At 31.9% G+C, this 19,770-nt stretch overlaps 2 protein-coding genes across 2 annotated transcripts in view; one reads left to right on the top strand and one right to left on the bottom strand.

The window, feature by feature from the left end:
- The window catches only part of LOC134853453 (uncharacterized), a 216,532-nt gene that overhangs the window by 122,213 nt on the left and 74,549 nt on the right, over window positions 1–19,770 (bottom strand). Inside the window, exon 4 of the mRNA XM_063869452.1 lies at window positions 2,386–2,770. Coding sequence (XP_063725522.1) covers window positions 2,386–2,566 — 181 coding nt within the window. The 5' untranslated portion in view covers window positions 2,567–2,770. The remainder of the gene's footprint in view (window positions 1–2,385; window positions 2,771–19,770) is intronic.
- Window positions 8,103–19,770, top strand: part of LOC134853452 (uncharacterized) — a 51,669-nt gene continuing 40,001 nt past the window's right edge. Inside the window, exon 1 of the mRNA XM_063869450.1 lies at window positions 8,103–8,298. Coding sequence (XP_063725520.1) covers window positions 8,103–8,298 — 196 coding nt within the window. The remainder of the gene's footprint in view (window positions 8,299–19,770) is intronic.

Raw genomic sequence — 19,770 nt, 5'->3', positions numbered from 1 at the left:
ACCGTAGCGTCGCAGAAGTTTTTTTCTGCCTAAGTTCGTTTTTCTTCTTTTCATGAGCTGATAGTTAGTCTAAATTGAGTTTTTCAAGTATATGTTTATTTGCTTAACAAAATTGCACATAGAATGTTGCTAATGGAAATGACCATAGAAGAATTTCAGAATAAATTTATTTTTCATCACCGAGGGAGCCATTAAATGCGCCAAAAATCAAAACTGATTCCCTTAAACTCAGAAATCTGCAAAAAGTCTCTCATCGAAAGTTTCATTTTCTTTGTAGCACTCATGAATAACTCATTTGATCTTAAAAGTTTGCTCGAGCTTTGAAACAACAACAATAGTTCAGTTAAATCATTTTCGTTTGTAAAATGATGGATATCACTTCCTTCCAAAAATTCCTTCAAACCGATTTGTTGTGCAACAAAATCTATTTTGTTGCTACCGTAAAATTATTATTATTTTTCATTCTAAATCGTTTTCCATAACTAAACGGGCTACCGCAAGTCAGTTTTTTCGGCAAAAAAAATCTGTTTAAAATATATTTTTAAGTTTTTCAATGCGGGTTTCCAATTTTCTACTACCACTAAATATGTTCAGACTCAAGAAAAACTTCTCAGCAAACAAAATCTTAAAACGTCGAAAATTATTAATTTTTTTTTAATCAAGCGACATACAAAAATTTTGCACAAAAACAAAAAACAAATAATTTTTTTTACCAAAAAGCAAAATGACTGCTGATTTCTTGTATAATCAAAATCAATTCAATTGATTCTAAAACTGAGCATAACTGAATTTTTGATGAATTTTGGAAACCAGGTATGAATGAATTTCAAAACCAAACGTAAGCATTGGTAAATGAATATTTGGGTGATTCGGCGCTTATTTGCGAGAGATTTTTTGCAAGAGACAATTGCGCATTTTTTTTGTTAAAAAAATTAAGAAATTATTTGTCGCACACACTCACAAGTAGAGTTTTTATACGAACAAAGATAAAAAATATATATCAATTGTTGCATCGCTAATTGAATAAAATGAACAAGTTAAAAACTAAATGAATGGCCAGTTGGCCTAGCGGAATATTCTAAATGTGCTGTATACAGACTTGCCAGTTGGCGCAGGCTCAAATCTCTACGTACCCTGACTTCATACATGTAAAACCGAAAAGCTATAAACCCATTTGACGTTTTTAACCGTTTTTTTTTGCTGTTCTTGCTCCGATGGGGGACGAGAATGCTTTCTCTAGAATTCATAGCGAGAAAACCCAACGTCCTAACAATTAAATTTTCTGGTGAACGAAGAACAGTGTGTGAGAAAAGTCAAAAACTGATAATCCGAAAAAAAAAATTCACAAGTTGTTCAGGTGCTATTTCAGTATTGATTTATTAATGTTTCATTTTGCGTAATTTATGGCATTGAAATCTGGTTTTGAAGACCGAAAATCTGTCAATTTGATTTTCTTTGTTGACTAGTAATTTCCAATAATTACGGTTAATTTACGTATGAAATGAAATGTTGTTAATCAGCCAGCTACCCGAAATAGATTTACCTCAGAACCGAAACGAGGCAGAAATACGAAGAACGAATCAAAAAACAAGCAACATAAAAAACAATATGAGTTGAGTTAAATGATGCGGTATGGCAACAATTTGTGCATGCAACCTATAGTCGCAAAACTATCATTACGAGGTGGTTTAGTTAAAAAGCAAAAAATTCGAAAAAAGCGAACTTCTTCTTGGCAAAAACTTTGGCCAAGAATCATCATTTAGCTTCAAATAAGCAAAAAATTACCGCAACTTAGAAAAAATTAAGATTCATCCACAAATTTTTTACCTGCCTTGTAATCATTTCTGCTGTTATTTAGCCGTTTTGTCGACGAAACTGTTTTACGCAGAAAAAAAGGGTTTTGAAATCCAAATTCTAATTTGAAACTGTTTCATTATGATGTACCACTTGTCTCGAACGACCAAAATAATGGTAATTTTTTTGCGCATCTATGGTTTGGTCGGCATGACTACGTTTTATTACTTTTTAACTTTTTCAATATAACTACGGAGTAACTTTTCAATGTATCAGTCAGATAACCTAGATCTTTTTTTTGACTCTCGATCCATTTGTCAACAACGTTCCTCTGGTATTTTAATTTATTTATCATTGTTTAGGGTCCATTTCTGTTGCCATGGTCGTGTTCATTTTCCCACTATCAGAGCGATAGAAATAATCCGAATGTTCCGACTCCTGTAAAAATTGTCCCTTTGTGTATAAAACAAACATTTATTTTTGCAGAAGACGAAATGTTGAGAGTATTTAGCACCGGAATTTTGATGAAACGCCTTTTAAATGAGAGTTTATTATTTGGATTGCAAATTGAAAAGCAACGCAACACCATACCTGATTGGAGAAGCAGAAACAGCAGTGTTATGTACGACACCACAGGTAACTTTGAGGTCACACTGAAAAGATGACAAAGGGGGAAAAACTGAATGGGCAAAACTAAACTGGGGGCACTTTTAACTCCCCCGTGTCCTCGCGAATTCTCACTGCGACCTACACTTCCGGTCGCCAATCGCATTTTGATGCTGACAGTAAACAATTTGTTTACCAAACTTGACTTCCAATTTTAAACGTAGTTCTGTAAACAAGGTTTACAAGGTAAAAATTGGGTAGAAATGGTCTTTATTTGTTGACAAGATTATTAGTGTAACCAAGAGAGGTTTTCGATTTCCAGGAATTGAGACAGTGGTTGACTGTTTGTTGTCATTGGAAGGCGAAGAATCTGAAGCAAAAAAAGCAAGTAAGATAACTGGTAATAAACAAAATCTACAGTTATAAGCGTAACACCGATAGATGATATTGCAAGTAAAAATCGTAGTTTTTTTATTTGTGAAAAATTATTAAAGAGCGCAGTTTTTGATTCGCCTGGAAGCAACTAATTGTAAACATTAATGGACTGCTTATTAAATATTTGTAAGAATTTTTTTTACAGTCAAAAGAATAAATAATTCTTCCAGATCTGAGATGGTCAATGGGAAAATAAAGTATCTGTACATGAATCACAAATAAGATCAGAGTTGAAAACAGGTTTTCAATTTAAGATAAGAGGACAAATTTTAGACGGAAAACTTGACTTTAAATAATTAATCGAAAATACGATGAACAAGATACGTCTGAAAAAGCTGACCAACCACAAGATTTTTTTCTACCAGGAGCAAAATTGTACTTTTTTATTTTTTATTTGCTAGCGTATAATACTAAGGTATTGTAGCTATATTTTATTTTTTCAAAAAACTGCTTAATATGCCAATGGCGAAAAAAAAACGGTATAAATTTTGAACGACAGAAAGAGCAACGCGTCTGTTGAGGTAATCTAAACGATTATCAAAGTAAAAATAAACACACTTTTGCAATAAAAAATAAACAAAATTTGCAACCATGAAACGTCTTTTTTGAGCAAGAAAACAAAAGAACACAATTTCGATATTGCTTTTTGATACCTTTTTTAAAGCTCAAAGGACTATTCTGTCATTTAATTTCAATTCCCAATTGGTATGTTAAGAGCAGGCTTATACCATTGTAAAATCTATCACAGCGGCACGCGCAAACTCACTTACTGATTTGGTTTTGAGGATTGATAGATTATGCAAATTTAAAATATGGGCAGGCTAAATTTCGAGCGGTTTGTGTTTCTTTTTGTTTGTTGTTTTTGTTCAAAAGTGACAGCGAAGAACAATAAACTTGCTGCGTTTTCCTTAGTCAATAATTTTTCCTTTGTCGGTCGAAGAAAATATTTCAACAATCGATGCAGATTAAAATCAAGAAGGAAAACGCATAACTCCACCTTTTTGCGGAGATTAACCAAAATCAAACAAGGATACTAGTCGGTTGCTGTGCAGTTACCACAGAAACTTCCGAACACAACGATTGGAAAAAAGATAGTCAAAATAAGACAACACTTCTCGGATCAGGGCGAAGCCCTGAATGTTTCGACTGCTTTTAAGATTTATGGACTAGTGTTCGCTTTTACAAAAAATTGATGAAGATAACACCAAAAATGAAAAAAAAAATCAAAAAAATTTTTAAGGTGTTTTTTGTTTTAAATCAGCCCCCCCCCCCTCACGCTGTGTAAAGTACAAAGTGAAATATTTCGCATTTAGCAAAGTATTCAATGTACCAATTAGAAAGCCTCATTTCAATTGACACGGTTTTAGTCTTGCTCATGCGTTAATAGCACAAAGTATATCGCGCGTTAAAAATCCCAAATTGGCAAACTTTAAACGTAAAACTTTATGAAAAATAATCACTAGTGCAATATCTTTTTAAATTTGATCTCAAGACAATCAAATCTGTCGGATGATGTAGAAAAAATTCTTCAAAAATGGCTAGTCATAAAGTCGAAATTCATCGAGAAAAAAACCTTATTAACAAATATTTTGTCATTCTTTTCGAAATAAGTCATTTTTTTTTTGAAAAAAAAAATGATAGTAAGAAAAATAATTAAGCAAAACTGTTTTTTTTTCATTAAAGGCAAACATTTTAATTTCAAAGCTGTCTAATGAAAATACTAGCTGGCTTGAAACAAGACAGATCAAAATCAGGACAAAGCCTTGAAATTTCTGACTACCGTCAGTTGTCGATCACAAGCTTTTCAAATAAATTTTTATCTTATAAATTGTTCGAGAAAATGAGAAAACTTCCATTTTTTTAAACAAATTTTTTCGTCTCATTGAATCCCCACAATTTTTTGAATGTAACAAAAGATATAATTTGAAAACTGATCACAAACAAACGTCTTGTTGCACTTGAGCTCAAAGCAACAATATCTTTGAGGTAAAATGAAAAAAAAAAACAACGCTGTCAAAATTGCTTAGTTAAAAAAACAAAAATTGAATGAAAACACAAACCCAAGTACAAACATTCCAACCTTTCTTCAATTGTCCTACAAAAGTTAAGAAAAAGTATACTTAGAATTCAATTTTTTTGTTTCTGTTTTGTCAATCGTAATTCTTAAAAACGAAAAATTTCAAACTGGTTTTTCTCAAAGCTTTTAATAACTTTTTTGAAACCAAAGCATTGCTTTCAAATTAACTGGAAAAAATACAAGCTACGGCATAGTTCCTTCATAATTGGCAAAGTGTTTGGAACAAAAAGAAAAGTTGTGAGCATAACAAAACAAATAGTAAAAAAAATCATATTTATAACCATTGAATTGAACAGAAAACTAATTTCTCACTTTTTATCGCATTGTTTAAAATGACAAGTTGCAATTTTTGCTTCCAAGTAGCACGAGTTGCTCCAACAAAATGTTTTTTACCCTATCAGATCCTACTCTGTAGGCTCTTCTAGCGTTTTTTGAAATTTTCCAGGCAGAAAAAAACTGATTATAAATCATATTTCCTTCTTGACGCGACAAAGTTGTCGGAACAGTATTTAAAAAGTTTCTTGAAAAAATGTAAGTTAACGAAATCAAACTTCTAACTGAGTTGTTATACTTTTACTTTGAGAAGCAAAAGGAAAAGAATAAAATAGGTTATATACCGACAAAGTTACGCATGTTGGCCTCCCCAACCCCTAACCTTCCTTTACCTTTTTATAAGATAACTGCTCACATCAACTACTTCATTAGATAAACAACATCTCAAAAAACTTTTAGTCTCAATTTTGAAGTTGTTTGTGCCTTCATTGAGTATATTTCATAACAAAGAGAAAAATTATTATAATTCTGCCACAAAACTGCAAGGAAAGCAAAACAGGCTTGTCAATATACGGGCAACACTTCGAGTTTTTTGATATCCTTAGAAAACAAAGTAACTTCTTGTTGAACACTTTAATATCATTTAAAAAATTGCAAAAAAATGAGTGTTTTTTTTTTCATTTGAAGAAAAAAAAACAATTTTTTGAAATTTTTTTCTGTCTGCTTTGAAGTGAAAAGTATGAGTAGCATTTCTAATTACCCTTTAAATGTATTCAGCTAACTTGTTGAAAGTTTTTTCTAAACAGTAAGCCAGCTGTTTAAATATCGCGTTATTGGAAAACTGAAAACTTCCCAAAAAAATTTGGTTAATTTCAATACATTAAAAATCATGAAAAACATTCAGCGGGCATTTTAATTTAATTTGCAGCTTAATCATTCTTATGATTTTCAGATAATGTGAAAAAGTTCGTCAGATTTGGTGTTTTTAGTTTCGGATTGTTTCATACTCCACTCCACTCACTGAATAAAAGTGATAAAGCAAACATTCGACCGCAAATAATTTAAGTATTAATATCCTCTAATCGCTAAATGTTTGTATTTGGTATATTATTTCTTTCTTTATTGAACTGTTGTTTTACTGATCACAGGACAGTTTCACAAATTAGGCTGAGACAGTAAACTTTGAACCACCTGGCCAAATAGTTAGATATAATGAAGCAATTGATTGGAAGTGATATTTTTGCATAAGTTATTTGTGATTTTATTTTTTTCTCTGAACAAATAAACAAAAAAAAAATTCACTTTCAGAGAGGAGAAAAACTCAAAATCTTAATATTAATGAAATAATTTTTCGCAGAAAAAATTCCTTGAAAGAAAAATCTTTTGTTTTCGCTTTTATGCTTAGTTTATCAGTATGTCCATAACTAATATGATCAAATCTTCAGTTTTAAAATAATCATCAAATAAAGGGAAAAAATTGCTGACTAATAGTAATAGTATCTTTAATAGTAACAGAGTATATCGCGCGTTAAATATCCCAAATTGTCAAACATTAAACGTAAAAATTTATGAAAAATATTCACTAGTGAAATATCTTTTTAAATTTGATCTCAAGACAATCAATTCTGCCGGATGATGTATGATGTATAAAAAATTCTTCAAAAATGGCTAGTTATAAAGTCGAAATTTTTCTGGAAAAAAACCTTATTAAATAATTTGTCATTGTTTTCGAAATAAGTCTTTTTTTTGAAAAAAAAAATGATAGTTAAGAAAAATAATTAATCAATACTTCAATAACTAAACAATATCTGAAAAAATTTTTAGTCTCCATTTTGAAGTTGTTTGTGCCTTCATTGAGTTTATTTGATAACAAAGAGAAAACGTTTCTATAATTCTGCAACAAAACTGCAAGGAAAGCAAAATTTCGACTAGTTTAGAAACATTTCTAGCAGATTTGCAGTCCAAAAGCACTGAAAAAAATCGCAATTCTTGAACCACTAAAAATTAAATTTTTCTATACCTTCAAAGTTAATTTAAATGGTTATTTCGCCGACTTATGCAGAAAATGTGAGAAAATTTATGCTTTGGACAGTTTTGTTATTCAGAGCAAATTGACTATCGGAACATTTTTTCATCAACAAATTTCTGTTCCCTCGTGAAGGTAGAACTAACTCACTGGGTTCAAGTCTTTTATTTAACCAGAACTCACTTTTGCTAAATTTCAAAATGATGTGTAAAGCGAACATTTTATGAGAAGCAATTTATAAGATCAACCCAAATAAAACTGAAGAAAGTGTTTTAATCAATGACAAAGAGAAAGGTCTGATCTAAACTTTCAACAACAAAAAAACAAGTTGAAGACATTTTGGCGGGAAACGATAAATGGTTTCACACCTTGCTTGTCCTCAAAACGAAAGAAAATAAGACTAACTGCTGTAGAAAATAGTAATTGATTATTTGGCTAATCCTTTTCTTCTAACTAAATGCCTTGCATCTACTTGTTTTCTTTTTTTGTCCCTCGTAAATGTCCATTAAGTTTTGTGTGTGTATGCGTCCTGTGTCCTTGTCATTTACCCATACCGCAAACTACAGGGTGTTTCAAATAAACTGTAATGTTATAAAAGCTTCTCATTTCATAACTGTTGATCAGTTCGACTTCAAATTCGGTGATATTATGTAGAACAGGCGGAGATTTGATAAAACTCAAAAACTGCGTTGATGAATTGAACTCGATAGTGAATACCCGCGATTTTCCAACTATTTCACGCTTCCACGCAACAAAAAATTTTTTAAACTATTTGTTCATACGTAAATAATGAAAACAACGAAATGATTTTCACAGTAAACGAAGAAAAACGGATCATTTGTTTGTTTGCAATTTAGGAATCCCCAACTGAAGTTCGGAGAAGATATATCAATGAATATTACATTGCCCCACGCGTTGCATCAACACTTCAACTTACGCAGTTTATCAGAGTGTGGAAACGGTTCCAAGAAAGAGGCGGGTTATCGAAATTTCAAGGGCAGCATCGAAAAGGAACGGGGTTACCAGGAACCGATGAAGCGAATTAACTTGGAGAGTCGCGAGAGCTGCCAAAATGAAGCCCTACAAAGTGCTCAAAACACACCAAATTAAAGAGACGAACTTCGGCTTGAGACTTACTTTTGGTGTCTGATGCTTGAGCAAGATTGAAACAGCGGCAGATTTCACATCACGGGTGATTTTCTCAGACGAAAAGTGGTGGGTGCTCGACAGCTCTCCAAATTCTCAAAACGATAAGAGATGGAGTTTAGTTAACCCCAGAGAATACGCGTAGTGCAAGTACCAGGGCAAAAAAAAAGTGATGTGCTGGATGGGTTTCCTTCAAGGAGCTGTTCTTGGCCCGTTTTGGTTCGTAGACGAACAGCAACGACCAATAACACTGAACCAGTTTTCGTATCTGAACATGCTGGAACACGACCTCTGGCCAGTCCTTCGAGAACGACGAAACTTGAGGCGCATATGGTTTATGCAAGACGGAGCCACATGTCACTGCACGGGACGCGTACTCAGTTGGCTTGGGACAAAGTTCAACGACAGAATTATAAGTAGACGAACCCCTATACCCTGGCCACCTCAGAGTCCGGACCTGAATCCCCTGGATTTTTGGCTGTGGGGTCATCTGGGGAAAATTGTTCATGTTGCGAATCCACGAAGTATTGACCAACTCATGCAAACTGTAGAAGATGCCCGAAATACAATAACGCCCGATAATATCGAAGGGTCATTGAGAAATTTGACGAAAAGATTACAAAGCTGTGTTGCTCAAAACGGCGGACACTTTCAGCATCTTTTATAAAACAATTTTATCAGATATTCAAATCTCCGCCACTTATCTATCTTGTGCAATAAAAATTTTGTATTTATCTCTTCTCAAAAAAAGTTATAGCGTTTTATAAAATTACAGTTTATTTGAAACACCCTGTAATAGTTGGTTTCTGTTTTATGCGGAAAAGAACAGTTCAAAAAATCAAAATTTCCCACTGCATCCATAATTTATTTTTGCAAAAGCTATTCGAGACCAGTAGAAAGCATAGAGAATTTTCTAGCTTTACCAGATACGAGCCTTCAATACGGTCCAATTTTATTCTTTGGTATTTCATTGAAAGGACTTGATGAAGTAATTAAACGTGTCAGTTTGAATTTCAACTCTTTTCAAATCCCAAAGAGGTTGGCCGAAAGAAGCAAAAATGAAACACAGGCTTCTCAAAATACGGGCAACATTTGGAGTTTTCTGATATCCTTAGAAAACAAAGTAACTTGTTGTTGATCATTTTAATATCATTTAAAAAAAATGCAAAAAAATAAGTGTTTTTTTTTTCATTTGAAGAAAAAAAAAATCAATTTTTTAAAATCTTTTTCTGTCTGCCTTGAAGTGAAAACTATGATTGAAATGATTTTTTTGCATAATTTATTTATTGTTTTTTTTCTAAACAAATTAACAAAAAAATTATTTACTTTCAGAGAGGAGAAAAACTCAAAAACTTCTTTATTAATGAAATAATTTTTCTCAGAAAAAATTTCTAGAAAAAAAAAATCATTTTTTTTCTTTCGCTTTCATGTTAAGGTTATCGGTATGTCCATAACTAATATGACCAAATCTTCAGTCTTAGAATAATCATCAAATGAATGGAAAAAATTGCGGACTAAACCTAGGTGGGTCCCGCTATTTCATACTTTGTTAAATGCTCTTATTCTCAAAGACACTTTCGGAAATCTGAATCCCCATGCTGTTTTCGTCGTCACTGAGTGAAGTTTTAATTTTTATTACGTTTAAATTGAATCTCGACTGAGACGGCTTTTGTATCATATATCACTCAACTACGTCTAACATTTGTTTGGGGCGCCTGATTTGTTGTAGGAAAAAATAACACGCAACCGAATACCAATTTCATTCTCACTTCGTGGTCGGCACAACAGTAGTACGGAAGTTGCATTCATTGTCTACACAAAAACGGACAGTAATTGTTTCAAGAGCGCTAAGATAAAGTATTAAAAACTGTTTTTATCAAAACGCAAACCTGTCTGAAAGACAAAAATCGTCATAATTATTTGACGCTTTTTTAAAAACGACATGTGTCGGACATTACGAGGTCAAACTGTTTACGGGATAGGCGCACAATTTTGTGCCTGTATGTTCCTTGATTGCAGAGACAAGCTTTTAAAGATGTAAAAATTTTGTAGGAGCGATCAAAGAAAAAAAATAACAAAAGAAGAATGAATGGAACGTTACTGTTGCGGAATTGTTTGCAAAATCCACAAAATGCACAGTTTGGCACGTAATAGTATCTTATGACAATTCGCCATTCAATTTCTTGAATGCAAGTTTAAATTTAAACAGTAATCTGGAGAGTTAATTTAAAAAAATTTTAACGTTTTACTGAAAGATAAAAACTTTCGTTTAATTTTTACTATTGTTAAACAAATGTTTTCGTCTTTTTAGATAAGTATAAATAACAAAACTGAAACTTCCATTTAATTTTTTCTGCCTTTGTTCTTATTCATCAAAAAGTAATTTGTGCAAATATTTTGGCCAAAAAGTTCAAGTGGCTTGAAACATTTTGTAGCAATGTAAAAAATATTTTAACAGTGTATTCAAAAGAGACCAGTGAATTGTAGTATTTTCTTGGTTGAAAGGTTAAAATCCAGAGCCCGTTTGTATTGTATGTTTATGCCATTACCTCAATGTATAAACGGGATTCCGTGTTTGCACAATAAAAGGATATATCACCAATATTCGATTAGATTAGAAATGATAAAATTATGTGGAAGCAATATGTAAGCAACCGAAATAATTTTGACGGGAAAAAAAGAAATCACTGAACCATCTCTAACTGGGATTGGAAACTCAAATCGGAAAAGAATGAAAAGAAAAAAATAACCCACAAAATAAGATCAGTCGCCCAATCTAAAAATCGAGTTGAAGTGGCAGTTTTTTGTGCCCTTTGCCGTTACTTTTTCTCTATTTTTGATAGACTGGCCAAAAATCAACGCTTGTTCTTAAAATAAAATCAATTATTTCTGGGCTATTGAGTCTCAAGCATTTTTCTTGTATATTGCGACAAGTACCATCGAGTAAATGTAGAATGAAAACTGGAGTTGTTGGCGTGAAGATGAAAATAGCAAAATCAATAGAACCGAGGGGGGTGGATGGGGCTTAAAGGGCAAGGAAGTAAAAGAGCGAGCGGCTGGAAATTGCTAGAAAACGGCACAAAAATGGCACGAAATTGGTAAGAAAATGGTTAGAAAATGGAATGAAAAGACGAAATAAAGATTAGCACAGACTATTCAATAGCAAGAGTAGAAAAAAACTGGATTGATAATCGAGCGTATATTATCAAGAATCACAAATGGATTGGAAAAAAGAAAGAAAGAAAGAAAAGAGAGAAAAGAGAGAAAAAGCAGGAGAAAGTGGAATAATAGTTGCGTCGGAATAAAGAAATGAACAAAAACTACACTATGTAAAATGTAAGTTCAGAAAAGTGTTGGTGACAGTTGAATCTAATTTTGGAAGAGCAAATCGATTGAAAGCATATGAAAACCAAAACTCATTTCGCTGATAAGTTTACCAATTAGCAATATGAAATTCTTGGAACTTTTTATATTTCTTTTGACTTGTAAAGAAAACTTCTGTTTATTGAATTAGTGACAAAATAAAAAAAAATCGGATTGATTTCCTAGAACCGGTTCGGTTGGATAGAATCATGGTTTTTTTTTCTGTTAAATCATGAGTTTTTTCTGTTAAATGGCTCAAACTCGTTTGGCCCTCTTATTTTACAAATTGATTCATGTTGCTCTAAGGTGAAATTAATTCCGCTTAAAGAAAATATTGATTTTTTTTTCAAACAAAAGCTCAATTAACAATTTGGTAATTTTGGCCGTATACGGAATCATTTTTGTGTAAACATTTTATACATTGTGGACAATGCCAGATAATGGCCAGAAAAACCATCCGAACTTTTTTGGAGTTCAGCGAACTATGAAAAAATTAGAAAACAGAGAAGTTAAATTATTATTATAACTGGAATCTAAGTGAAGAAATTTTCGGCCTGGTTCACAAACAAATCTCATTTACTTTCAATAAAAAGGCTTAAAAACAAAACCCATAATCGATTTCGACCGCTGGTCTTAATGTAGGATCTTGTTCGATTCCTGCTAAAAACGTTTATCTTTTTCATTAGAGTCGGAACAAACTGATTTAAGGGCAGAAAAAAATCACTTACTAATTAATTTATTACTCGTATTTTAATAGAGTGGGGGATATATAGTTCCGTTTGTCGATTGGGATGGGCTTAGACGCTTACAACAACTGCTAAATGCTAACCAGTCTTAAAAAAAACTGACAGAAAATTTCACACCTTTTGTTTCGTTTTAGCTTTTGCTGATGGCATTTCGAAGAATCAGATTGAAAATCTTAAGATGATCAATTGGTTAAGATGATTAAGGGCCTCATTTTCGGTTAGTTTAACTTTCGAGTTTGTTTCCGAACTCAGATTAAAGACAGAAAATGGTTAAGATGAATTAATGGCCCAATGTTCGAAAATCTCAATATTATAAAACTCGGCCATCACGGCATAAAAATGTACACCAGGAAATCTCATTTTCGGCTAATCTCAGATTATAGACAGAAAATGGTTAAAATAAATTAATGGCCCAATGTACGAATATCTCAATATTAAAATATTCGACCATCACGGCATAAAAAGTAATAAAAAGTACACCAGGAAATCTCATTTTCGGCTAATTGACCATTGCACTCTGTTTTAGAAAACAGATTAAAGATAGAAAATGGTTAAGATGATTAAAAGATCATAAGCCTGAATAGTGACTTTGACCTGAAAGGGATCAGCGGGCGGTCACATTTGGGCGTGATCAGAAAATCCCCCTATCTCGCTCTGCTCGAGGGTCATAATCTACACCATCACCACACGTATACAGAAGATAAACCCACTATGCTAGAAAATTACACACAACACACGCACAGAGACATGTAGAAGACACATATACAGAAAAGACACTATGCTCACTTAGCAGAAAGTTACGCAACAAAAACAAAAGAAAAGTATATTGTTCCTTCCATTCAGATCAATGACGTCATCGCTAAGCATAAAAGGTGTTGCTAATCATAAAAAAGTCAAAAGACAGTCACTTCTTTCATTCAACGAAATTGTGTGATGAGGATTTTTTGGAACGAAAGTGTGTTGATATTGATTTTTTGTTAAAAATAAGCGTTCCTTTCCGCTTTTATACGGCAAATTTTATGCATCTTAAGGTATTCAGAGGTATTTAATCTATTTTATCAATATTTGATTTTTGATTTTCATGGCTCGTTAATATGATCTGAAGGCTAGGTTTTAACTACTTTGACTCTATGACTAATCATGACTCTCGATTTTTTTCAAATTAGATAATTTTTTTTGCTACATTGGGGTAACGGGTTGACCTCCATAGAAGAAAAATAACAGTCTTATAAGCTCAAATGTTGAAATTGTTTGACTATAGCGTTTTTTTTTTCAATTTTTTTCTTCTACATTAGCAGAAACATAAATTGACATAATGAGGAACTTCAAAGCTGCTAAATTACAGCCAATGCTTATTATTTTGATCAATGTCCAAAAACTCGAGAAAAAGTGTCGAGAAAAAGCAGTCTAGTTTTTTCGTTTTTTTAGACTAGTGATTTTCTGACTGAAAATTTCAGATTGAATTTCTAATTTGATTCTTCAGGTGATTTTACATTAATTGAGCTATTTTTATTTGGTTTTCATGTTTCGTTCAATCTCTTCTCAATAAGAACATTAAAAAATAGACAACATAAACGCCAAAAAATCTAAATTTTGTTTTGAATTTTTTCAAGTTTCGTTTTAGAAGCTCACGTGGTCCGAACAATCTGATGGTTTGTACAACAACAGGGTATCCTGGTTCTGAGTATGAAATTGTACGACTAGGAGTTTTGACCATCCGGGTACTCAAAAATGGTAATGCACAGCCGCAAAAAAGGAAAGAGACGAGTTATGAATGGAAACAGAGTTAATTGTTAACCAACCGAATGTTAAATTAGCCATGTTTTCACCACTGAAGATGACAATTTTTGAACAAATATTTGGATTACAATTCAAAAAATTACAATCTCACGTATTAATTGTTCCAAATTGGCCATATTGACAATTTTTGTACCCCCATGTTTTTTCAAAAAACGCTCACGGGTCAAAAATTTTGATTTCAGGACAACATCAATTTTTGGATGATATAGAAATAATACATCAAAAATGGCTGGATAAAAAGTCGCAACTTGCCAAGAGAAAAATACCACGAGTACAAATATTCCGTCTTTTTCTTCAAAAGTGGGAACAAAAATCATTTTGATGGCAAGGATAGCCGGTGGCTGTGCAAATAACACAAAATTTTCCGGCCATACTTATCAAATAAAGAGGAAAAAAGTTCTTTTCTTCTTCTGAATTAGTGTCGCTTTTCCTGCATTTTGTTTTTATTTGGGTATAAAAGCAGTTAGAAAACTAAAGAAAAAAGCAAGACAACATCGATAAAAATTTTTATCAAAAAATAACACCAGGCAAAAATTGGACAAAAAATCTTTATAAAACCTTTTTTTGCCAAATAAGTGCAGACTGGAACATTCAAAACTACTTTTCTCTTTACAATTCTTGCTGATTTTATTAATTGATCTTTACAATTTCCCAAAAGTTTCAAAAAAGCACATAAAAAATTTAATACGAAGTCGAATATTCTTTTGTATAGTGTTTTTGAACAAAAGAAGCGAAGTGTGTAAAATTACTTGCAGTTTTTGATACTTGAATTTTTGCTAGGAAGATCTATAATACGTCTGATATGGTTGCCCCATAAGTTATTTTTGTTCATCCAAGCTGTAATAACAAACATTTTTGTTTGTTTTTTGAAGCTATAACTGATAACATCAAATGATTTGGACGTTTTTGACATTTTCTGATATGTTTTATAAAATCAAAACCACGCATTCAGAATTAAAAAAAAAAATGTTTTCTCTGAAGTTTGTTAATTCACAATAATTGTTCATTTAATCTGGTAAGAAGAAGAAAAAGTCCTTCGCAATTTACAAAATGCAAATAAGTAAGCGTGAAATCACTTGGGAGTTATGGGAGACATTTCTTGCTTAATTTGCCCGTTTGATGGAGTGCCTTCCATTCACCTGAGCTGGTCAAATGGGCAAATTTGGGTCAAAATGGGTAAAGTGTGCCTGCAATACATTTTCTGCCTGATCCCAAAAGACTTGCGAATCCACTCTAATTGGAATTTAGAATACAGGTGTCAGAAATCAAAACTTTGCGTCGGGCAAAAACTGTTTAAAAGTAACAAGAAAAAATGTATATTCGAAAAGTGTGTGTGTATTGAATAGCCAACTCCTTAGAACAGGTGATTTTTATCTTGAAAACTTTAAGTTTCTGACAGTTTTTTTGTAATTTTTTTCTTCAGGCTTAAAACGCAAGGAAAACAATTTTGGCGAACAAAACATTTCCAGCAAAGTAAAAGTTGCTATACTTTGGATATAACCAACAACTTGTGTTCGATGTACCTCGGAAAAGGTTTTTTTGAAAAAAAAATCAAACACACCACAAAAAACGGATACATCGAATTGAACCATTTCTAATCAAACATTGAATTGTATCACTTTCCGTGTCTTGTTAACTACCTCCCCCCCCCCCTACCCTAACTATTGCAATGGGGGGTTGAAAAGTTTACAAGGTACAAAATTCACACATGTTTAACGGTTCAATTCTTTATTTAAAGGGGCGGGGGGGGAAATGGTTAAGAAGATTTCCCAATTTTCCATTCAAAACAGTCTGCCCCGACTACAGTGCTGATTTAAATTATCCGGGACAAAATGAACAAAACATGAAACTTGAAACACGTTTTTCTCGAAATGGGTTAAGATAAGACGAAAAGTGAAGAGAACAAAAGTTGCTTAGAATTTCATCAGAAATAAAATGCTGCAGTTTTTTCTCCAAAATTCTCAACCAAACTTTTACCCCAAAAATGGGTCATTTTGTCTTTTTTCAATTAATCAAGAATTACGCTAAACTACTTTGTTAACTGATGAGCTAATTAAATCACAAGAAGACTCCCACAAAGCCCAACAAATTTCTAGAAAGGTTAAATCTCCAACAATTTGTAAGTTGTTTAAAATTGTTTTTGAGCACAGGTTTTGGGTTTTATATAGTAAAAATCACACTTCTTTACTATCAAGCAAAATTATTTTTTCATATACAGGTTTTTGGAGATTTAACTCTGCTAGAACTTTGTTCTTAAGCTTTTCTTGTTGAGCGAAGTTAGTTTTTGCGAGTCAAAGCAGTTTTTTTGCTTAAAATTTTGCTGCTGGAAATGCTAACGCCGTGAAAAATTAAATTTAAAAAAAATTGTGTCAATATACCTACGATAAGAAAATAACATATAATTGCCGTCAATGGAAATTGCGCTATTACCAGCTACTGACTTTTTTATGTATGAAAGTCCACAATAGAGTCTATTGTTCCGACCATAAAAAGAAAACGAGTTTTGTCTTCTGGTAACTTTTATTTAATTTCAAGTTTCGATAACTTTTTTGCTCGCTTTATTCGCTCGCTTTAAGTGAAAATCTCGATAAGGTATTTAAAATTTTATTTTAGTTCAGCAGATATAAATTTTGAAGCTTCATAAGTTTTTTTAGCATTAAAAGTTGGAAATATCAAAAATATTCTCTAAATTTTTGATGCAATTTTAGAGAATCTTTTTCACATTTATTTTTCTTTTTCTGCTCGGTATTTAATTTCTGAAGACAAAGTTTATGCCTTGATTTGCTCATTTTTTTAGTGGAATACGATGGTTCTGAGTAAAAAACTTGAATTGTGTTGGCCTAAGTGCAACGAAAACCTAGAAATAAAGGAGCTACACACCAAGTCAACAAAATTGCAAACTATCAATTGCCCCAACTTTTTTGAATCTCACTAGTTTTAATTGAAGGACCGTTTTTACTATGAACGTTCATCAATTTTTTGAGTCAGACTTTGATAGATCGTTGATTGAAAACCTAATTCAAAAAAAAATTAAAACCTGTCAATTTCTTTTATTTCATAAAAGAAGGATTGTTAGTAATATTTACTTGCAAAACGATGCTTTTTTCAACATATTAACACCAACATCCTTTTTTGTTTTTGAAATGTAATTTTTCACTTTTTTTAATGTCGCAAACGTCTGAAAAATTATGGCGCAGAAGGTTGATTTTTTGCATTTTTTGACCGTTTCTGTTGGTTTCTTTCTCACTATTCTTCTAAAAACCAAACTGAAGTAAATAAAACGCTTAGATTATTATTTTTTAAACTTTAAAACTTGAAACAACAAGACGGGACTATTAGATTCCTCTTAATGAAGTACATTATTAATTTTAATTTTCTCAAAAACAGTGGTTAACTGAACAAATCCGATTATTTGCAATAATATGCAAACGAACCTATCTTTTTTCAGTTTTTTCAACCAATATAGAGTCAAAAATTAATGCATGATCATGATAGGTAAATTTATTATTTGGAAACAAAAATTTTGCAAATTTACTTCGCATGAAAAAATTTTGAACATGAATTTTTGATTAAATGCTTTGACACTTCTAGAATTGTGAACTAGAACTAAGCTGTGTTTTTCTTTGTGTTCAGGTGAACAAAAAAAACAACATAAAGGTGAATAAAAAAGTTCTAATTTTTTGCTTTTTCAGTTTTTGTTTTGACTCCGCATCTATCTTTCACAAAAGTTTTTTCACTGGCAATGACAGCCGATTGGAGCTATACATAATGCAATCTTGAATAGTTAATGCGTGAGCTTTTTCAAAGTTCTACCTTTTTTCAAAGCAAAATATTGCTCCAATTGGTCCAAGGCTAACCGCAAAATGCATAAGTCTTAGTAGTTGGTACTCTTTTTGTGTCGGTAGGGTGTCTGTGGAAATTAACAGGTTAAATTGATTACTTGAAGTCGAATTAATTAATTAATAAAGAATCAAATATATTAGAAGCATGATCAAAATGATTGATGCAGTTTTTTGTTTTAATAAATACAATGGCAATTTGTCTAAACTGGAAGTTTTTCCCAATAGTTTTTTAGTTTGAACTATAAAAACCATGTTTTGACGATTCTTTAAAACTTCAATTTCAAATTTATGCGAAATGCCTGCTCAACACTGATGAAAAAAAAACAATCTAATGAAAACTTAAACGCTTGATAGAAGATGTACGTGTGCTGCCAGTGTTTTTGGAGAACTTGCGAATCCACTCTAATTGGACTTTAGAATACAGGTTTCAGAAATCAAAATTTTGCATTAGGCAAAAACGTTAAAAAGTAACAAAAAAAAATGTATTTTCAAAAAGTGGTGTCCATTGAATAGCCAACTCCTTAGAATGCATAAATTCTATCTTCAACACTTTAAGTTTCTGAAATTTTTTTTTGTAATGTGTTCTACTCAGTCTTAAAATGCAACAAATTTTTGTGAACAAAAACATTTCCAGTAAAAAATTTACAATAGTTCGGATATAAAAACTACTTTTGTAAAAAATAATATCACTATGTTTAAAACAAAATTAAACACTGAAAAAAACGGACACGGACGAGTGATACATGAAAATGAACCATTCCTAATCAAGCATTGAATTGTATCAATTGTATCAATTAACTATCCCCCTCCCCCTACCCTAACTAATGCAAGATGGGGGGGGGGGGCGGGGCGGTTGACTAGTTAACAAGGTACCATAGGAGGGAAAATAATTAACAAGATCCCCAACTTTCCATTCTAAACAGTCTGTCTCAAATATCGATCTCAAATTATTATCAGGTAAGAAAACCAACCTGGCTCAAAATGGAATTTACAAAATTGGCTTCCAGCTTATTTTTCAGAATTTGAAAACTTTAAACTGCCCCTTCTTTTCTACAAGTACCACACATGAAAAAAACAATTTTGGCTTCATTGAAATCAGCTACATTACTACAATGTAATTTCGTTGAAAAAATCATCGAGAAAATTAAGAAATAAATATATATATATATATATATATATATAGATATATATATATATATATATATATTTTTTTTTCGGATCGAAGTGATAAAATGATTTAATGACTCTAAAGACAAAATTTTTGTTTTAATCAATTGTTGAATTGCCTAAGTGGTCGTATTTAAAGTAGCTGAACGTTATTTTTCACGTTTTTTTTTTCTTCAAATTCAGACTTTGATTGCCCATATGACTTTTCTTGAAGATCTGATCAATAATAATTTAAATTTTTGTATCAATTTTTTTCGCAGTTCCTCCATTTTTTCTTGTGGAGCCAAATGCCTTTTTGGGACTCAAAGCAGTTGTTTTATTTCAATTATTGCTTGTAAAATTAATAACGCCGTGAAAAAATTTAAAAAAAATTTACAAAAAAATTGCGAAAAAAAGCTTACGGTAAAAAAGTTACTTATAAATGCCATCTCAAGAAATTGAACAATAACAGCATCTAATAGTTTTCATGTATGAAATCGAACAGCAGGTTTCATT

The sequence above is a fragment of the Symsagittifera roscoffensis genome, chromosome 8 (assembly GCF_963678635.1).
Source record: "Symsagittifera roscoffensis chromosome 8, txSymRosc1.1, whole genome shotgun sequence".
NCBI lineage: Eukaryota > Metazoa > Xenacoelomorpha > Acoela > Convolutidae > Symsagittifera > Symsagittifera roscoffensis.
This window is presented reverse-complemented; position numbering and strand designations above follow the sequence as displayed.